Source organism: Engystomops pustulosus, chromosome 7 (genome assembly GCF_040894005.1).
Source record: "Engystomops pustulosus chromosome 7, aEngPut4.maternal, whole genome shotgun sequence".
Classification (NCBI taxonomy): Eukaryota; Metazoa; Chordata; class Amphibia; order Anura; family Leptodactylidae; genus Engystomops; species Engystomops pustulosus.
The window spans coordinates 99,532,192-99,553,033 of NC_092417.1; the positions used below are offsets into that span (position 1 = coordinate 99,532,192).

General features: G+C 40.1%; 1 protein-coding gene across 1 annotated transcript; it reads right to left on the reverse strand.

Moving 5' to 3' along the window:
* Positions 1 to 1,692: 1,692 nt before the first annotated feature.
* LOC140070656 (mitochondrial inner membrane m-AAA protease component AFG3L1-like) lies at positions 1,693 to 18,080 on the reverse strand. The gene is made up of 16 exons (XM_072117404.1): positions 17,920 to 18,080; positions 17,319 to 17,406; positions 14,383 to 14,480; positions 11,356 to 11,505; positions 10,393 to 10,461; positions 10,092 to 10,216; positions 9,578 to 9,848; positions 8,708 to 8,845; positions 8,136 to 8,289; positions 6,791 to 6,898; positions 6,506 to 6,631; positions 6,296 to 6,406; positions 5,396 to 5,511; positions 3,629 to 3,829; positions 3,361 to 3,555; positions 1,693 to 2,701 (listed from the first exon to the last, which is right to left on the reverse strand). Exons 1-16 carry the CDS (start codon positions 18,016 to 18,018, stop codon positions 2,498 to 2,500), a joined length of 2,253 nt encoding a protein of 750 aa, XP_071973505.1. The 5' UTR covers positions 18,019 to 18,080; the 3' UTR covers positions 1,693 to 2,497.
* Between the last annotated feature and the right edge of the window lie 2,762 nt (positions 18,081 to 20,842).

A 20,842-nucleotide genomic window follows, 5' to 3' on the forward strand; every position in this document is an offset into this window, starting at 1 on the left:
TATCATATATAATATTAAAAGTTAAGTTTTATGTGGCCAGTCCTATGCTATTTTTTGAGGTTGCCTGAAGGCCAGGACAGTGTTAGTGGATAATCACTAGAGATTTGGCTTTATTGTGCCAATCACCTCATTGGAAAAAAGAAAATATATCTGCCTCAACAGTTTGAACGATCAAAAAAAAGGTATTCCTATACTACATAGCCATATGGTTAGTTTTATAGGGATGGTGTACTAAATAGATTCCCTATACAACTTTATGTGGCGTCTTTCTTGATGGATGTTTGTACTCCATAGGTTCAACCCCTAAGACAGGGTAACCCCAGGGTAACTAAGAAATACTATTTCACTGATCATGTAAACGTTGCATGTAGAAAGTTTGTATAACCAGCCATGTCAAGCAAGACAGACAACGTTCGTCTAAGCATCTTCTTGGATAGTTATTCTATCAGTCAAATCCATTGGCTTGGCAAGTGGTCCTCATGACCTCATGGCCCTCAACATGAACTTTCCTCTGTGCTCACCATTGCCACCTATCATGCAAATCACTTTATCAAAACAAGCAGGCCTAAAGGGGAAAGCGCTTTTGAAAAATTGACACAAACTCTCACAGCTTCACGCTGCATGAACATATATCGCAATTTACTTGAAATTATTTTGGCATGTCCATTCAGGTCAGTGATTCTTGGTGCAGTCCAGTAAATCCCACATGCATAGGGAGCAAGCTTATCAGACCCAACAGGCTCGTGGGCACAAGCTTTAGTAAGGCTTGTGTGTGGTGTGCCAAATCTACATAAACTGCAGTGCCAACCTTTTTTTTTTTTTAACACCAACTTTTAGTGCTTACCGTATATACTCAAGTATAAGCCTAACTAGGCTTATACTCGGGTCTATAAAACAAATTAACACTGTACTCACTTTTTAATCACTTCGGATCCTCCAGCTCCTTTGGGTAACAGCACAAACACAGACGTTGGGAAGCAGTTGAAGTGACTGAGCGTGCCGGCCATGCGAGGACCAGATGAGGAGTCGGAGGACCTGAAGCAAGAAGAGGACCTGCGCGGGGGCTTCGGGAAGGCGAGTACAGTGTTCATTGTTTTTTTTTTTAATAGACCCCAGTATAAACTCAGGGCAGGGCTGGACGATTATATACTGGAGGGGGGGGGGCTGTTCTGGCTATATACTGGGGGTCAGGGGCTGGCTGGCTATAAACTGGGGTGCATGAGGTTGGCAGGCTATATACTGGGGCTGGTCAGTTTTATACTTGTTGGAGGCTGTGACCACTGTGTTTCCCACTCTAGGCTTATTCTCGAGGTTAACCCAGTTTTTTTGTTTTAAAATTAGGTGCTTCGGCTTATACTCAAGTATATACGGTAAGTTTTATTCAACAAGTGCTGCCACAGTGGCCCTTGCCCAAGCACCTGTCACTGTAGTGGACAAATTCTTTGTGGAAGACCTTGTCAGAATTCTGGTGTAAACAGTAGTACAACGCTCTAGTACCTTTACTATTTGGAGTAGTGACCTGAATGGCAATGGAATGTCGCGTTATATTTATTGCCCTACAAACATGGCACAACTTACGACAATCCAGGGATTTGCTGCAGCAGGGACTTGAACAGCAATGGAACATTGCAAGAAGTAATCGCTAGGGAGCTACTACTGCTGGAACAGACTACCTGTATATGGTGACTAAGATTTCAGGAGGAATAAAACTTTATTAATATGTCTGCTTGCATCCACATCCACATACTCTTGAACATGTCCTCAGTCGGATTTTGCAAAGCAGCTGCATTCACTTTAATAAGGCAGAGTTACAATACCAGTCATGATAGTAATGCAGTTGCAAGTAACTCACAGGTTTCTGTTGGTAGAGCCATCTGAGAGTCATTCTACCATTTGTTAAGTAGTAACTCATCAAATTCATTGTATGTAATGGAATTCCACTCTGTAACAGAGTACCTAAATTAGCACCATAAAATGAGCTGAAGAAGGATTGTTTTTGGTTCCTAGCACCTTTACATTACTTACATAAAATGCAAGATACCAGAAGGTTGACAGAGTGTCTTTATACAGCATTATCCACCTGAAACATTCAGTTTAATTAGTAGCCTTCCACTTGCACTGCCACCTACTAGGTGGAACTATGGTGTGGTTCTGTGATCTCTTTTACACACGTCATAATGGCAGAATTCTGTAAAAATTTGCACCCGCAATGTACAAACTTAACACTTTGGATAAAGGAGTCATCTTTTCAATAATTTACAAAGTAAGCGAGCATACACTGTTTGTAGCAAGTCTCCTGATTTCAATGCCTCCATTGTTCATCATTGGATTCCAGTCTTGCTGGATGATGTGTTATTTGCTTTTGTTGAGGCACTGATGGCATGTATGGTACTGTGTGGTTAATAACTTAAGAAAATTGGCCCATTGTTTTCCCTGAGATTAGCCGAGTAAACACTTTACTCATAGGTCCATATCAGAGAATGAGGTAAATGCTGTTTTACTGCTTTGTTGCATCAGGTTCTTCAGTCTTCTCTTGATTCCACTCTTTCAAGCCTTCAGGTAACGTGGTGTCCTCTTCAAAGCTTCCTGTCCCTTCTACAAACTCTTCATAGGAGGACTTCTCTGGGAAAGGCCTAGGACCTAAAAGGTCGATCATGTCCGATTTTTCCAAGACTTCCTTTTCCAGTAACCGTTTCCCCACCTGTTGGTCAAAAAAAAAAATAGAAAAATTACTCTTTGTGTCTTGCATGCAAGTAAAGTTATGCAAGTAAAGAAGGTTACTTAATATAACTAGTTACTTTTGGGTATGAGCATGGCCCAGTGCACGTTACAGCTGTGGCCTCATTTAGGCCCTGTTGTATAAAAGCAAATATGTACAAGGGGAATCAATTACCATACAGAGTACACCAATCTCCTTTTGGTCTCATTGGTAGATAGTGAAGATCCCACACTATTTCGATCCAGCGACAGGACAAACTCACCAATATTGTCAAGAACAATGCTCCATGCTTTTATAATGGACCATAAACATGTGACAATATCCAAACAGCTTTAAAATAAGCCAATGTGTTTCAAACACACATGGCCTCTGTCAACATACTGTAGTTAATGGGCAAACCATTAATGGGTAATTGAAACCTTTTCTAGTTTTTACAGTCAATGAAAGGCTCAGAAGTATCTAAACAATAGTAACCCATGACTGAATCCTATTGGATATAATAATCCCCACTAGTCAAGGAAGGAAACTCTGGAAATCAGTGACTCGCACAGGGACTAAGAAACACCAGGACAATCCATACCTGAATACACCAATTCTAGTAATACAAAGCTCACAACCATCATGATGAGGAATCCCCTTACCTTTTCTACCTCATCCCGGCAGCGAGTTATCAGCTCCACAGTTCTCTGATAAGCAGAGTTGATGAGGTCCCTGGCCTCCTGGTCAATAAGCTCTGCTGTTGCTTCACTATAGGGTCTGTCTGCAATCATTTCCCCCTGACGTCCAAGGTCAAATGACACCTGACCCAACTTTTTGCTCATTCCAAATGTCACAATCTGTAATGACAAGCAAATTAAAAGTTATTAAAAAACACCTTAAACATATTTATATAATTTACCTTGTCCTCACCTGTGCATACGCAGTCTGTGTGACCTTCTTGAGGTCATCCTGTGCTCCAGTTGTGATGCGACCAAAGAAGATCTGTTCAGCCACACGGCCCCCAAGCATCATGCACATACGATCAAATAACTGTTCCTTGGTGTATAGATATTGCTCCTTCGGGAGGTATTGTGCATAGCCTAAGCCTTTCCCTCGAGGAATGATCGAAACCTAGATGTGGATGAAGTGAGATTTACCTTGTGCTTTGCCTTGCAATCTACCTTGGGTATTATTTAACAGTGTTATACAAATAATTCCTTTATTTATATAGTGCACACAGATTATGCAGCAATTTTATAAAAAAAAAAAAAAAATAATACATATAAAAAGATTTAATATTGTGCCTATTTTTTAACACTTCTATGATACGTCTGCCACTGCTCTTGAAAACAATGGTGGGGAATTTATTGAGACTGGCGCATTGTGCATTAGCCCAAAACACTCCCAAGTCTGTTATTGCATCAATGGAGCAAGGCAGGATATCAAAGAGGCCTATTTACATGAACCCATTTTTCCTTCAAACAAAACCGGACACTGAAATCAGTCACTTACAGTAAAGGCCCTACCTTCCGAGTCGACTACTGTGCTTTTGTGACTTCACAAAAGTTCTAGCCTTAATTATGAACAAACCTCAGTTCTGGTCCTTCCTGCCTTTATAATAGCTTTCCACCAGGCTAGTATCCAGAAGTCAACCCACTCTAGGCAACACACAGAATTCATCTAGTTTCTGGTTCTTTGCCATGTCTCACAACATCACTGTTGGAGTCTTTATTCTTAAATTCCAGTGTTTACTCTTACCATCTGATTAGAACTATGCTAAAGGCAAGACAGCATTATTCTTTCAGGCTTCCCCACAGGACCAGGAACATTTTTTTTTTTTTTGATTGATGTGATGAATGAGTCTCTGATGCATTTTTCTTTTTTTTTCCCCATTCTTTCTTTCCTGCGGCATGGGCTTGATCATGGTCTTAGGCTACATTTTCTCACTTGCAAAGTCTCAGCACCATCTATTCTGTCTCAGTGTTGTCTGAAATGTCTGAATTGTTCTTCATTCTTTTTGGCCCTGTACCTTGATAAGGCAGTGCCTCAGCCAGCAATACATGGTTTCTAGGTAACAGCAGGAAGCACACGACTCTCCGAAAATGCACAGTGGTGCTCGGCTCACATAGCATAAGCTCACATAGCATAAGCTCACATAGCATAAGCTCACATAGCATAAGCTCACATAGCATAAGCTCACATGAGTCCAAGTGAGAACAGCTTGAGAATGTGCCAATGTAGCGCAAAACATCCCATTGCTTGGCCCTTGCACCCCTGCTGTACTGCATCCCTCTAAGAAAGTTGTTTGCACAAGATTTCGGTGAGTGCCGCCTACCTCCTTACAATTTGTGTATCTGTCTAATATTGACCTCTTGCTTCAGGAAGTGAGATATCCTTTTCATCATTCCAAAAGGGACAATATAAGTGAATGGCAGCTTCAAAAATGACCATCTCTTGATGAATTCATCTGGCTATTGGCAAGTCCTATTTGACCTAATTTACCACACTTTCAAAGTTTAACATGGTGCACCTATTTGCAACATCATCATTATCTATATATCCTCACCTTAGAGGAATCACAAAAATGCTATTATATAAACCCCTCTTGAAAACCGTGGGTCAAGGGATGATCAGTTTCTCTAATGAAACAGAAAAACTGAGCTTACAATACAGTTATGACTTTAGCCATAAGGTCACCTTGAGAAGAGGATCTGCATGTTCCAAGAACCAGCCAACAACTGCATGTCCAGCCTCATGATATGCCACTGTCCGCTTCTCATCTGGCTGAAGGACCTGAGTCTTTTTCTCCAGTCCTAAAAGCAAAAATGTTGTAACATTGGTTGTCATTTCCTTCTGCAGATCAATTACCTCACTCCTGTTGTTTCACAAATCTATGTTTTACTCTGTAATGTCTTATTATTGTTATTTGTATATATACCCCATCATCAGTAAAGTGCTGCAGAATATGATGGAGCTGTATAAAGAGTTATTTAACAATTATAGTGCTCTACTCAAAAAGCTGCTGAATACATTCCAATTTATTGGCATCACTGTAAAAAGACAACTATACATATGGGGCAAAGTTGAGTCCCATCTACCATATATACTCGTGTATAAGCCGAGTATATATGCCACCTCGGCTTATACATGAGTCAATAAAAAACTGATATACTCACACTCCGGCGGTCCCGATGCTCAGCACGGCTCCACAATGTCGGCGCGGCTCCTCTTCTGTCTTCTGTACAGCAGGCAGGGACGCGGCCATGTTATCTTCCTGGCCGGCGCATACTATGAAGCGGACGCTAATGAGCTCGTAGTATGTGCCGGCCGGTAAATAACAATTTTGTATTAAGCTTAGTTTATGATGTCATTATTCATTTTTTAATATATACTTTGAGTAGGTTATTTCTGACCTTACACTGGGAACAACTGCACCAAAAAGCGGCACTGTTTATTTTTATCTATGGGTATTCTTAATATACTTATGGATATGTCAATACCCAATGAGTAGGTCTCAGCCCTGGAAACCCAACAAGAATCTTATTAATGCACAAAGTTCTGGAATATAAAACAGACATGAATCTCCATTGTTCTCACCTCCAATGACACGTTCAATGGCTTGCTCAAAGTGCTTCTCTACAACATACTCATTCAAGTGTCTTGCTGCAATAAGAGCTGCCTCATTGCAGACATTGGCGATATCAGCACCTAAGATCAGCAATGTAAGTCATCATTAATCAGCCAGAAAAGAGGAAGTACGCTCACCAAAAGAATAATAATCATAATAAATAATAATAACAACGTCACCTGTAAATCCTGGAGTCAATGCAGCCAACTTTCTAGACAAATCGTCTTTGTTGAGGCTCTCGGGCAATTTTAAAGGGCGCAGATGAACCTTGAAAATCGAGGCTCTACCTTTTATATCAGGGGGGCCTGTAGGACAGAGAACTCTTGCTAGCAATCATGTTTCTCAAGACAATTATTTACATTACCAGTGATCCAAACTAATTTAGTACAGTAGAACAATTTGTCAGTGTTACACAAAGGAACAGAAGCCGGTATAAGCCCTTCTCCTTAAGACCTCTGACTTACCGATGAAGATTTGCCGATCAAATCGTCCTGGTCTCATTAAAGCTGGATCAAGTATATCTGCACGGTTGGTGCCCGCCAAGACTACCACATTTGTGTCAGAGTTAAAACCTGGAACAAAGGTAAATATAATTAATGAGCTCTGGCAGCACTATTTAATGCAAAATCAAGCGGTCACTTCTCCACCTATGTGTATTGCCATTTGATCTACTGTGCAATATGGACTACTGAAAAACCCAAGTGTGCTTCGGATGGATCTGAGTACTATGGACACTTGGTCATTTTATTCACCAACCAAGGGAGGGTTGGTGGTAAGGGCATGTTTATTGTTTATGTTGTTTAAATATGAAAAAAATGGAAAACTCATTGTTGGTTTTTCAATAAAAATTTATTAAAAAAGGAAAAAAACATTATAGTCTGGATTATGGTCTACTAGATCAATGTCATCTAAGCTCTCCAGTGGCTACTGCAGAGATGTGGAGTGCGCTGTCATCCCGTAGCTGGTACTGTGCAGGGGGACAGTCATAGGCTTTAACCCTGCAGCTGCTCAAATAACTAACCAGATAGACTAACCAGAAAATGGCCCTAAAAGTGACACCATTAAAGGTTGTTTCTACCATTGAGGAGGTACAGGCATTCCCCAGGATACGCAAAGGATAGGTTCTTTAGGTTTGTTCTGAAGTTGAATTTGTATGTCAGTTGGAACTGTATATTTTATAACATTGTAGCTGCAGACAATTTTTTTTTGTCCCAGTGACAATTGGATTTTCAACATTTTTTGCTATAAAAGGGACCCAGGATTATCATTAAAGCTTCATTACAGACACCTTACATCTATCATTGCAGACTGGGACTAAAGTAAAGCAACCAGAGAGCTTCACCAGAGGTCACAGTGGGCAGAGACGTCCGTACGTAACTAGGGGTTGACTGTAAGTCGGGTGTAGGGGAAACACCTGTAGTCTGAAAATCACTGCGCTAATACAATGTACAGAAGAATAGGTGCCACAGTTGCTCTATGTTGCCCCCTGCTAGTTTTTTTAAGAATCCAAGATGCAGACTTCTTACACAAGACCCTGCATCATCTAATAATTCACAGATTACAGTGGTTCATGAAGCACAAAATTATATCCAGCAGGGTAGCTACCAAATAACTGGATTATCTGATCTGATATATCCGAGTGTGCAAATGACCATAATCTGTCCATATTACACAGTATTATCGTTGACCAATTGTGGCTCTAATGACTTGAACTCGCAGCATGATGATACCTTGTGGCCAACCATGCAGTGTTTATGAAAAGCTACGTAGCTTGTAGTGCTGCATCAGAACTATAGGCTAAGCACTCACCATCCATTTCTACTAGTAGCTGGTTTAAGGTATTTTCTTGCTCGCTGTGACCTCCAAAGGTCCCTTGTCCTCGTTTCCTGCCTACAGCATCAATCTCATCAATAAAAAGAATACAGGGAGCATTCTTACGAGCCATTGCAAACATGTCTCTCACCTATTAAACAATGAAAGAACAATTAAATTATGGAATGAAACCTCTAAAACAAGAATGAAAATGCCCAATTTGAATATCTATATTAGAGAGATCCTATCCTATTGAACATGTAGTCCAATCTTCCAGCAACATGTTAAAGAGAAAATGAAGTTTTGTCGAAAAGATTGTTTGACTTATTAAAATATATAGGGGATATAGGTCTATGAGATGGAATGCCCCCACCACAACAAAAAGAGCAGAAATTCAAATAATCATAAAATATACAGAATATATTCCCATAACATCAATATAGCAATCTTCTCAGCTCCTCCTGCTCTATAACAAGAAAGCCTGCAGATTAGACTAGAGGTTCACTGTACAGGATCCATTTAAATAAAAATGTAGACAAGCACCTGGCATCATCCTACAATAAACTTACCCTGGCTGGGCCAACTCCAACAAACATTTCAAGGAACTCTGACCCATTCACAGTTATAAATGGTACGTTAGCTTCTCCTGCAGTTGCCTTTGCAAGTAAGGTCTTGCCAGTACCTGGGGGTCCAGTGAGCATTGCTCCCTAATGAAGTTAAAAGAAATAAATCAAACCAGTCAGGTTATTGGTTGTCATAGTTAAAAAACTGTTTTATTGTAATCTTCCATGTAAAAATAAGAGAAAAACAATTTGATTGGCGACTGAGATCCCACTAACTGATGGAATGATAGGTCCTGCATGCGTCTTGCTGCTCCATTCAATTTTATGGGAGAGTCAGACCTGGGTTCCCAGCTCTCAAAGAGTCCTGTGCTTGGCAACTTCAAGCACTCCTATACATAGTGAATGGAAGAGCAGGAGATATTCTTCACCTGTTGCACCATTCACTTGTGAAAGCAGGAACCCTGTTCTTCTAAACTTTCCAGCAATAGAGCACTCACTGATCACATAGTCAATAACACTTGGTTAAATGGCAGACATGCTTGAACACCTGCTTCTAAACAAGCATTATATAAATTATTCCTTTTTAATTCTTCAGTAAAATACATAGATTACATGCTACTTAGTGACCAATCAATTAAATGAACTAAAATGAATGTCACCTTTCCAGCAATGCTGTCAATAATAGGGAAGTTTTTTTAATTCAAATAAACCTAGACATTTTCAAAACAGCCCTAACAGTCTCCATGATGGAGTTAGATGCCATTTTTAATGTTTTTTTCATCAATAGATTTAACATGCTAGGGGAGATGGCACAAATAAACTAGAAATGGAAAAAGTCCCACTTCATAGCTTTTCAACTTCTTCAAGTTCGCTTACCCGAGGTATTTTTGCCCCCAAATCATGATATTGTTTGGGGTTTTTAAGGAAATTCACAAATTCCATTATCTCCAATTTTGCTTCTTCACATCCAGCCACATCACGAAACTTTACATCAATGTTTCCTTTCATCATTTTGGCTGTGGTCTCCCCAACACCAAAAATTCCACCACTTTTCCCTCCACGGACAGAGCCCATAATGCCTCTCCGCAGGCTATAAAATATGTATCCAATTATAAGTAATGAGGGAATCAGGCTCACTAGGAAAGATCTGTAAAAACAAGCAGAATCAGGTTAGAAAAAAAAAAAATTCTCTATGCACACAGAACCAACAAATTGTGCAGCAACCTAAAATAAACAGCAGTAAATTATTTAAATAGCTCCAAGTTTTTAAAGAACTTCCACCTAAATGTCTAAGCCATATTTATTGGCGAGCAGTTAAATGTATTCTAACAGAAGGTACTGCAGGCATTTTTAATTATATATCGTTACACTGTCGTCTCTTTGAACTTACCCATCACTTTCAGTGTTGTATACAACAGCAATGCGATCTGCAGGTTCTATTCCAAGATCCTGCTGTGCCATCTCTAGGTTGCGCTCAAAGCTGTCCACACTACCAATATTAAACCAAGCTTGTGCCTGTAATTCACAAGGATAGTGCAGAATTTATTGCATACTTTACAGTAATACAGATTTAGTCAAAATATTGATTACCAAAATACTCTTAGCCATGCAGGAAGCAGAGTACTAAATGCCATAGCTTTAAACTTTCTCCTTGACAAAATGTAGTGTAGGTAGAAGAATTCTTTACACACCTCAGCAGAAGCCCCATGAGCTGGAATGACTCTCACATATTGTTTATTAACAATTTCTAGACGATCAACCTGCAGTGAATAAAAGAAAAACTAAATGAAACTCAATATATGCTGGAAGTGGAAGGGATTCTATGTCCGCTCCATCTCCTGGAAATGACACAGTGTGGTTGTCCATTCCCAAGTACAATATGTAATGCGTAGGCACAAAACAAGGGCTGGAGGGGTTGAATTTAATACATAATGTCGCTTACAAAATAAAGCCCAAACAACATTACAAACTTCCAAAAAAAACCATCAAATCAAAAACTATAAAGCAATTTATAACGTACCATATATGTAAAAATTGGAACAAGATGATGCATACACTAAATTCACATGGAGCAAATAAACATATTCCAAATAATAAGAGGGTTACTACTAGATACTAAAAACTCAAGCTCCCTTTGTGACCCAAACTCCAATCAGCAATAGTAAAAGTAAAATAATTGAAACCCAGAATAAAAAAAATACTCTGTAAACATCACATACGAAACAGAATAAAGACAAATGGTAGAGTCTGATATAACTAATGCAGGTGTTGATACTCCAAATAATCATAATTGTATGTCCCGAGGGTACAATGTGGGGACATATTGTCCTTTAGCGGTAACCAACAAGCAAGTTTGTGGAGATCTGAGGACAAAAAAAAAAAAAAATGCATGTTGGGGAGCAGAATACAACTCAATGTAGTATCAAATCAGCCGCCCTCACAGGTGTCACGCATGGCTATGTCGGCCCACCTGCAGACCAGCATTGTCCACATGCATGTTGAAATGGCAATGCGTTGAATTGTCAAAATTCTTGGGCCTTCTGTGGAAAAGAAGTTTCTGGAACCACAATCTCTACAAAAAGTCTAAATGAAGGTTCATTGAGAAAAACAATGAACACCCATGTGTTACAATTGCAATACACAACGTCACATACCCGTCCCCTTTCCAAGTAGAGATGGACAAACTCTTTCCAACTTATTTCTTTGCCTGAGTCTCTAAAATAAAATATTCCAAATCCGGTGATTAATCCAGCTGCAAGAAACAGAAGGCTGCGGAAATCTTTATCATCCCAGGGGAACTCACCCTATAAGGATGAAATGAATAAAGAAATATTAATGATTTAGAAAACACAAGACACCTGGAGTAAACGCACAACTACATGCAGACGTATAATGATAATTCAGAACACTAAATATTAACATTTAAAAAAAAAAAAATACACAAAAAAAATTCTACATCTACCTGAGGAAAATCTCTGCTTTAAAAAAAAGCCATTTTGCTATAACACAAAAAGTTAATGATGATAAAATAGTTATTTTAAACAAAATGCAATTGTTTGTAATGAATGGCAAAATATTCCAAAAATATATGCCATGATTAAAACAAGATAAACGGCCACAAGCAGACAAAAAGGTTACACATTTCTGGCCTTGATAAATCCTGCTTCATAGACATATTAGTGACGTATACTGTAGTATAGCAGTGTATGGTAGGATCAATCAGAAAACCTAGGGTTAAAGTACCCTAGGGGGTCTGAAAAATAGTAAAGAAATAAAAGTTTAAAAATAAATAATAATAAAAAAAATTCAAATCCTTTCCCTATAAGTGATAAACCTATAAACAAACAATAAAAATTATTATCATGATATCGCCGCGTCCCAAAATGTCCGGTCAAAGTCCTCAAAGTAGAAGCATTGAAAACATCTCAAGTAAAAAAAATGACACCACCCACAGCTCCATACACTGAAGTATGAAAAAATTATTAGTGCCAGAACGAAGAATTTTCATTTTGTACAGAAGGTTTGCATATTTGTAAACACAATAAAATTTATACAAATTTATTATCGCCACGATCACACCGACCCAAAGAATAAAGTAGACATGTCATTTAGTGCGCACAGTGAAAGTTGTAAAATCTAACTCCACAAGAAAATTGCGCAAATGTGTTTATTTCACCAATTTCACTGCGTTTTGAAATTTTTGCCCACTTCCCAGTACATGGCATGGGATATTTAATACTGTCAATATGAAGTGCAATTTGTTACGCAGATAACAAGTTCATACACAGCTTATATAGATTTTTGAAGGTGGGGAGTGAAAAATGAAAACACAAAACAAAGGTGTTAAAGAGAACCTGTCATGCAAAATAACCCCCCTAAACTAAATATATTTTCATAAACTGCCATTAGAAAGTATTGCCTCTATCCCTTTATTGTCCCTCTACATGCCTGTAAACCTAAGCAATGAGGTCCTAAAGCTGTATGCAAATGACCTGTGAAATGTCCAATGAAGCATTAGCATAATCAAGCTGTCCACTCTATTCATGAGTGGGAGGCACAGCCACACCCCCAGTGCATGACTGACAGCTTGTATAATGATGTGAGGCTGTATAATGATGTGCTTCCTGGTGCTGGTGCCCCCTGCAGCCTGTGTGTGCATGTGTGTGTGTTTAGGAGAGATACAGCAGCTCCAGGCAGCCATGTTACAGCAGAACATGTCAGATTCATGTGTAGCTGATGTCTGTGTCTCTCACCTGTGTATTAGGAGGATGCAGCATGTCAGCATACACAGCACTCACACTAGCCATGCTTTACTATACAGTACAGACAGACATGAGCAGGGGGAGGAGAGGGGAGGGGTAACAGGGGTGACATCACTGCCTCTGACCATGTGACCAGCCTCATTTATATGATAAAAAAATATGTGATTTTACAATGAATAATGTATGAAATGACTAGATAAAGGCTGGGATGGGATCCTAATGAGCTGCTCCAACAGGTAGTAGTGACAGGACAAGTGACACAGACCTGATGACAGGTGTCCTTTAACAGCTTCAGCCTTTCCATGTTCTCATCATGCTGCCCTCTGCATATATGCATAACTTCCCATTTCTAATTCCTTCAGTCTGTCCAAATGGCGTCACCCACTCTGGTGCAGTATAAAACTGGTGAGTCATACTTTGCACCTCCTATTAGTTGGCCTTGTTTGATGCCCCACAATATTGAATATTCTGGTGCACAGTCTATTTTTTGGTGCAGCCACACTCCCTTCTACTGAGGTAATGCCCTTTTTTCCACATTTCAGAAAACTGCCTAAAAATGGTCTAAAACCCTCAAAAAAATGGGGCGCACCACATTTCAGGCGCAAATTATTTCACTATTCTGGCGTAGACAGATTGTTACACCTCTCCCATTTATAAACGCACTTGCGCCACAATTCTGGTGGTTTTGGGCCAAAAAATGCCTTGCACCCCTTTCCCGACTTGCGTGGCCTTCAAGAGATGGGCGTGGCCTCTAGATAAAGGGGCTTGCGGAAAATCGTCCTAGTCCCCAAATTTCTGGCGCACAGTTTAGACCAACTAAAAGTAGGTCTAAAGAAGGAACCGACAGTCTTATACTGCACCAGAATTCATCATCACAGTGGTAACTGCCGCAGCAAAAGACAAATGTTTTCCAGCTAGAGACTGGTGGAACCTGAGACACATTGTTAAATCACCCCCCATTGTGTTGTAGCTTGTTAAATATTCTGAGAATGGAAGACACAGGTGTGATCCCCACCTACCATTGACCTGGGAGGTGGTGAGATGTTGTGTGACATGATGCACAGTATATTGGACCTGGAGGAATCTTTTACACTTCATTGCTTTGCCGCAGATACCGAGCCACTAAAGCACAACATTATCATCACCTCTGGACCAGCCACTGGCACAGCAAGAAGTTGTTTTTTGTTTTTTTTTTTTAAATTGTTTTGCATTTAGAGGGGGTCCCTCACCAAATGCATGAATGTGAATACATAACAAGTTATTACAATAGGAGAACTCCTACACAGAGCACATTTACACTTTTTGTTACATTGTGGTGAATGGGATTTTGACAGATGCCTTTTTAAACAATGGGAAAACAGTGTAGTTCTCTGTGGTTTTCGTTATATAGGGCGTCCTAATGTGCTTATAGTCACACACCTTCTGGATCCGCTGCCACCAGGTGGGTTCTTTCCTGTTTCCATTATTTTTCTTAGGGTTCCAGCCACTGCCTTGTGAACCAGGTTCTTTTTCCTGATCTGTAATAAAAATGCAAAGACTTATATCACAAGGCCAATATTAAAGGGAACCTGTCAGCAGAAATTTGACCTAGTAAACCACTACCAGTAGGTTGTAAAGCAGATGAGCAGCTTCTAGATGATGTTTCTTTCATGGTCTGGTGTGGTAACATCATCCAGAAAATAAACTTTGAAGTTAGATGTAAATTGGTTTTATGAAGTCCAGTAGGAGAGTTTAACACTGAATTCAAGCTTCCCCTGCCTTAGAATACTCCCTACACTGCGCCCTGGGACATCATTAACCCCTTAAGGACGCAGCCATTTTGTAGCTTAAGGCTCAGCCCGATTTTTTGGATTCTGACTTGCTTCGCTTTATATGGTTATAACTTTTGAACACTTATCAAAACGATTCTGAGATAGTTTTTTCCCCACATGTTGTACTTCATTTTAGTGGTAAATTTTGGCAGATAAGTTTTGCGTTTATTTACAAAAAAAAGAAAATATGATAAATGTTTTGAAAAATTTGCCATTTTCGAAATTCAAAATCATTGCGTTTTCAGGCAGATAGATTTACCACCTAAATAAGTTGCTGAATAACATTTCCCATTTGTCTACTTTACATTTTCATAATTTCTGAAATGTCTGGATAATTTATTTTGATGTCACGCGGCTTACAAATAGAATATTGCTTTTCCGGATTTTCTGAATTGACTATTTTGGGGATAAATACAGTTTTGAATGAAATTTTACATATTTAGCATCAAAACCCCCTATATAACCAACCCATTTTCAAATATGCACCCCTCAAGCTATCAGAAACAGCTTTTACGAAGATTGTTAACCCCTTGAGATCTTCATAGTAATTGAATCAAAATGGAGGTGAAATTTAGAATGGTCATATTGTTCCCTTATACGTTCATTTAGCCCTAAAATTTACACATTTCCAAAATATAAAAAGAGAAAACCCACCATACAATTTGTTCTGCAATTTCTCCTGAGTACAAAGACCCCCCACATGTGGCTGGGACTTGTTTTATGGGCGCACAGCGAGGTGCAGAAGGGAAGGAGGGCCCTGCAGCTGCCAAGATTTTAGTTTCCTCATTGGCCCCTTTTGAAGGCTATAAAATTTTCGCTTTTCCGTTATTGGGGCCATGTGATGCCATTTTTTTTTGCGGGATGAGATGCTTTTTCCATTGTTACCATTTTGGGGTTGGTATCACCTATTGTTGAAAATTTAGGAACTTTTTTTGAGGGCAGGAGTAGAAAAGCATCAATTCTGTACTGGATTTTTTACTTTTTTTTTTTTGGTGTTCACCGTATAGACTAATAATCATGTTATCTTTATTCTATAGGTCGATACGATTACGGGGATACCAGACATGAATATTTTTTCTTACGTTTTACTAAATTTGTCAAACAAAACCCTAATGTGGGGAAAAAAAATCTATCTATTATGTATTGCCGTCTTCCGAGTGGCATAACATTGTTACTTTTTTGGCTACGGAGCTGGTTGATGGCTTGTTTTTTGCGGGACATGTTGTACTTTGCACCAGTATCATGTCGGAGTACATATGGTTTTTTGATCACATTTTATAGCATTTTTTGTGGGATTGAAAAGGTAAAAATCATAATTTTTGGAGGGTTTATAACAGTTTTTTTTTACGGCGTTTATCGTGGGGGTTCAATAATGATTTACTTTTATTCTACGGGTTGTTACGGACGTGGTGATACTATATATGTGGGGTTTGTGTTATGATTTATACTTTTTTTTGAGTTATATGTCTCTTTATATGTTTTGGGGGTTTGGGGCATTTTTAGTGATTTATGACTTTATATTTTTATTGAATAACTTTTTTTTTTTTACTTTTTCACTTTTATACCATGGGACATGAACAAGCAATCATCTGATTGCTTGGTCATGATAATATTCTGCAATACTGATGTATTGCAGAATATTATCAGTGTCAGCCTATACACTTGCATAGGCTGGCACTGTGCCAGTAAGATGACGTCACAGACGCCATCTTACCGGCAATTCTTGCAAGTAACTCTGGGGTCCAGATTGGACCCCAGAGTTGCTATAGCAACGATCGGCGCCCCCCGAAAACGGTTCGGGGGGCCGATCGTGGGGGAAAGACCCCCCAGATGCATGTTAGATGCCGCGGTCGCGCTGACCGCGGCATTTAACGGGTTAAGCATCCGCGATCGGAGACAACTCCGATCGCGGGTGTTACACTGGGGTGCCGGCTATCAGTCACAGCCGGCACCCCGTCTTTCCTGATGCTGGTTCGGCTCAGATCTTGAGCCAAACCGGCATCAGCTCAGCGTCTGATATATCGGACGCTGAGCGCTAAGTCACTGAGCTCAGCGTCCGATATATCGGACGCTGAGCGTTAAGAGGTTAATCAGATTTCCTGAAGTCCGATGCATGATGTCAATCACATGGGAGAAGGTGTTCAGAGGAAGGGAGTCTCCACCTCCTTGACTTTATACATCTAACTTACATTTTTAAAGATGATTTGCTGGATGATGCCACCAAGCTAGGCCACCAACATGATATAGAACCTGCTCTGCTGCTTGACAACATACTGGTAGTGGTTTATTAGGCCAACTTCTGATGACAGGGTCCCTTTAAGGGAAAATAAGGTGAGAAGAGTCAAAGTGCAGTGAAACAATCTATCCCCATTGCAAAGCATCAGGCCTGTCCACAGGTTGAAAATGAAGTTCAGTCCTATTCACTTAACTGCAATGCCAGGCGGGTCACTACTTCTAAAGATGGTCGCTATGTTTTCCTGATTATGATCAAACAGTGTATGCATCTTACTTCTAGCACAGTGTATGTCATCACACACTACGTACCTCTTAATGGCTTAGAGCTCATAAATGATAACACTGGTGACGGCTTCCATCGGAGATTCTGATGTAAGACGAGGCTTCCTCTTAGCGACTGCAACAGGATAGAACATAGCACAACTGTTAGTCATCTGTGTTGTAGCAATAAAATAAAAAAAACCCTTAGAGCAGCAGTATGCAACCTAGATACTACAACTCTCAGCATGTTATTTTTTTTAAATAATTTTTTATTGCAATGGATCAAACAGAAATAGATGAATAGACTCCAGCATTTAAAGTGCCAACTTTAAATGTCAATACCCATTCACAGCAGAGAATAACTATCTGGTGAAAAGTTGTAAATGCTGGCAACCCCCTACAAGGATGGGGGGGTTATCTTCAGCTGTGGAAGGTGTTTAGACTGTACAGGTTTCGCTCTTTGAATGTCTCAATGTATAGCTAGCAAGCGGAGATAGTGAGAATAAAGAGGACTAGTAGGAGTCAGTAGTTGCAGAACATTTCACCATCCAAGAACATGAATCACACGAAGCCCCAGGAAACCATCATGCTGTCATTCTTAAGAATGCACGCACATAACAGACAGGGGGCAGTGCTGGACATAGATTACCTGCCGTGCCCCGGCTCCACAGGACAGACCCCGCCACCAGCCGGCACGATAGAATCTCCCAGCCCCGGAGAAGAAGAGGCGTCCGAGCCCGGGACTCATCTCTCTCGCTGAGGCAATGTCACTGAAACTGGCAGCTACTACGTTCCTAACTACGCCGGTCAACTTCTAGCCAATAGAAAAGCAGCGTTGCAGGCAGGCAATTACTGGGCACTCTATTGGGTCCTTCACTCTGGGCCCTTCAGTGTTCACCACATATTGTGGTAATGTAGGGAACATATCGTTTACAGTTTGGTTCCTAACTATTACAGCGCTGCCGGGGTACTAGACATACTTTGGTCACGCGTTCAGTTTGTAATGTACACTACAGGGTAGTGCGGGCTGGACAGCTGGTGAGCCACTGATAGGACTCCCCATTCAGAGAGGGTCTGGCCTAAACTTTTTGGGGGACTCTATTTATATCTAAATTAATCATTGGGGGAAATAGGCATATAATACAATTTATTAGCGGGGAGTCACAATACATATAATAATTATGGGTGTTTTATATATAATATCTAGCTCAATATATTGTATATGGGCGTAAATATAGAACTACTGCTAGTGCAACGCTGTGCAAAGCCAGGTTCATGAATTCAGACTTTTTTAAAAAAAAAAAAAGTCATCCCACTCCTCTGCTGGCATATGTGCTGGGACTTTTCATGCATTTCAGAACTTTTTTTTGACTCTGAAAAAAAAAATCCCAGACAGCAAGTAGAGCAAAAGAGCATTTATTTAAGGGCCAAAGCCTCTTTAATGAATAGGACCACCAGCAGAACTACTAAGTCGGACATCGAACTAGCTTAACTAGCTATTCCGGGAATATGAACGTCTGATACAACAACCCATAATGCTATAAATAAATTAATATAACAATACTCAATGTCATTAGTCACAAAATGGAGCTTAATTGGTTAGATTTTATGATTCACAAAATTTATGGCCTCTCTAAAGTAGGAGGAGTTATTAAAATGGCCACCACTGGAGACTACAAGTCCCATGATCCTTTACTACTCAGTAACTCCTCCCTCTTATGCTCCCAGTGGTGATGTACCAGACTGTCCTGCTCTGTTGCCATAGTTATGATGTGTAACTGCCATCACTGCACATTACCTCACGTCATCACACACTGCATACCTCTTAATGGCTTAGAGCTCATAAATGATAACACTGGAGACGGCTTCCATTGGAGATTCTGATGTAAGACAAGGCTTCCTCTTAGCGATTGACGTCTCACCACAACACTGGCCATACTGGATGCACTGCAACCATCCGACTGCAGCCAAAATAGTGATGATTACATGACCTGCCCAGGCAGCTGCAGGACACGTGAGGTGGACATGTGACCAGTGGCCATCTTCTGTCCTGTGTCTGCTTCATGCAGAGAAAATCACTGGACTGATTAAAAGGCCAGTAGCATTTTAATTCTTCATTATAGTATATACATAGTGTCCACAGCATTTTCTGCTAAGGGGAGCAAAATTTTAAATAACTAATTACATATTAGCTTATATTTTGTGGCCCCACTTGTATATGGATTATGCTTGTTCCTGGAATACCCCATTAATGATAAATTTTGTTTGTATGGGTGTAAAATATCAGGCTCCAGAGATCACTCCCATAGAGATCTATATTTAAGCCCCTATAGTGTTGGTGTCTATGGTGCTGACTATGAGTTACATCTAATCTCCCTGTGTGTGCTTAATCTGCGGTCAATGATAGATACATCATACAGAGCTAAAGCAGCATCAGGAGTGTCAGCTGTAACTAAGGCTGGGTTCACCCAACACATTCGTATACGTTGACAAATAGTGGCAGACGGAGGCATAGTTGTTGCCTCCGTCTGGCCACTAAACCTTAATCTCTCTTTACAGCCCCGCCAAGCGCGTACGTTGCCAACAATCCATTATTTATACAGTATATACTGATGTATAAACCAAGTTTACTGGGGCAGGGGGCTGACTATATACAGGGCCAGAGGGCTGGCTATATACCGAGGCAGGGGCCTGACTATGTACCGGGACAGGGGGCTGGCTATATACAGGGCCAGAGGGCTGACTATATACTGGGGCAGGGGGCTGGCTATATACTGGGGAAAGGGGCTGGTATATACAGGGCCAGAGGGTTGGCTATATACTGGGACGGGCTGGCTATATACTGGGGAAGGGGACTAGCTATATACTGGGACAGGGGACAGGCTATACACGGAGGGCAGGGGCTGGATGGCTATATACTAGTGGGGAAGGGGACTGACTAGCTATATACTGGCCAATGAATTTTCCACCCTAGGCTTATACTCGCGTCAATAGATTTTCCCATTTTTTGTGGTAAAATGAGGGGTCTCAGCTTATATTCGAGTATATACGGTACCTATGTTATGGTGTTCTTACTCGCATTCTTATGAACCGTGGTGAGTTCCATTATATAAACGTGACTTTTATTATCTCATTAACTTGGTTTATGGATATATAGTTTTTTATTTGCGTTACCATTATGTAAGGGAACATACAATAATATATCTGTGTGACGCTCTGTGCAATTTTTTGCAAAAATTATTTGGCGCCACCTGTGGATTTAAGATTACCTTTGCTGCATATTTGGGTGAATATACACATGTGGGGAATGTATGATCTCCCCACATCTTACTGTTTTTAGCAAAGTATGTTCTCTTTATATCAGTATTCTGGATTTGTACATATTTTAGAGGAAATTTGTTGCAAAGTTGCATGAAAGAGGTAGAGTGTAAGAATTTTAACTTTATTTTTGTATATATGGTGGGCGGTGATTTCTTTAAAAAAAATAATTTTGATAGAATAGGAGCTTCTTACTTTGTGTTTAATATATTTTTTAACACATTTGTGGATTGCAACCAAAAAGGGCATGGTTT

Coding starts and splice junctions, on each gene's coding strand:
- LOC140070656 (XM_072117404.1), bottom strand. CDS start 18,018: ATGAGTCCCGGGCTCGGACGCCTCTTCTTCTCCGGGGCTGGGAGATTC. Junction 17,407..17,919: donor GTGGAGCCGGGGCACGGCAG/GTAATCTATGTC, acceptor ATCCTGTTGCAG/TCGCTAAGAGGAAGCCTCGT. Junction 6,632..6,790: donor TGATCGGCAAATCTTCATCG/GTAAGTCAGAGG, acceptor TCTGTCCTACAG/GCCCCCCTGATATAAAAGGT.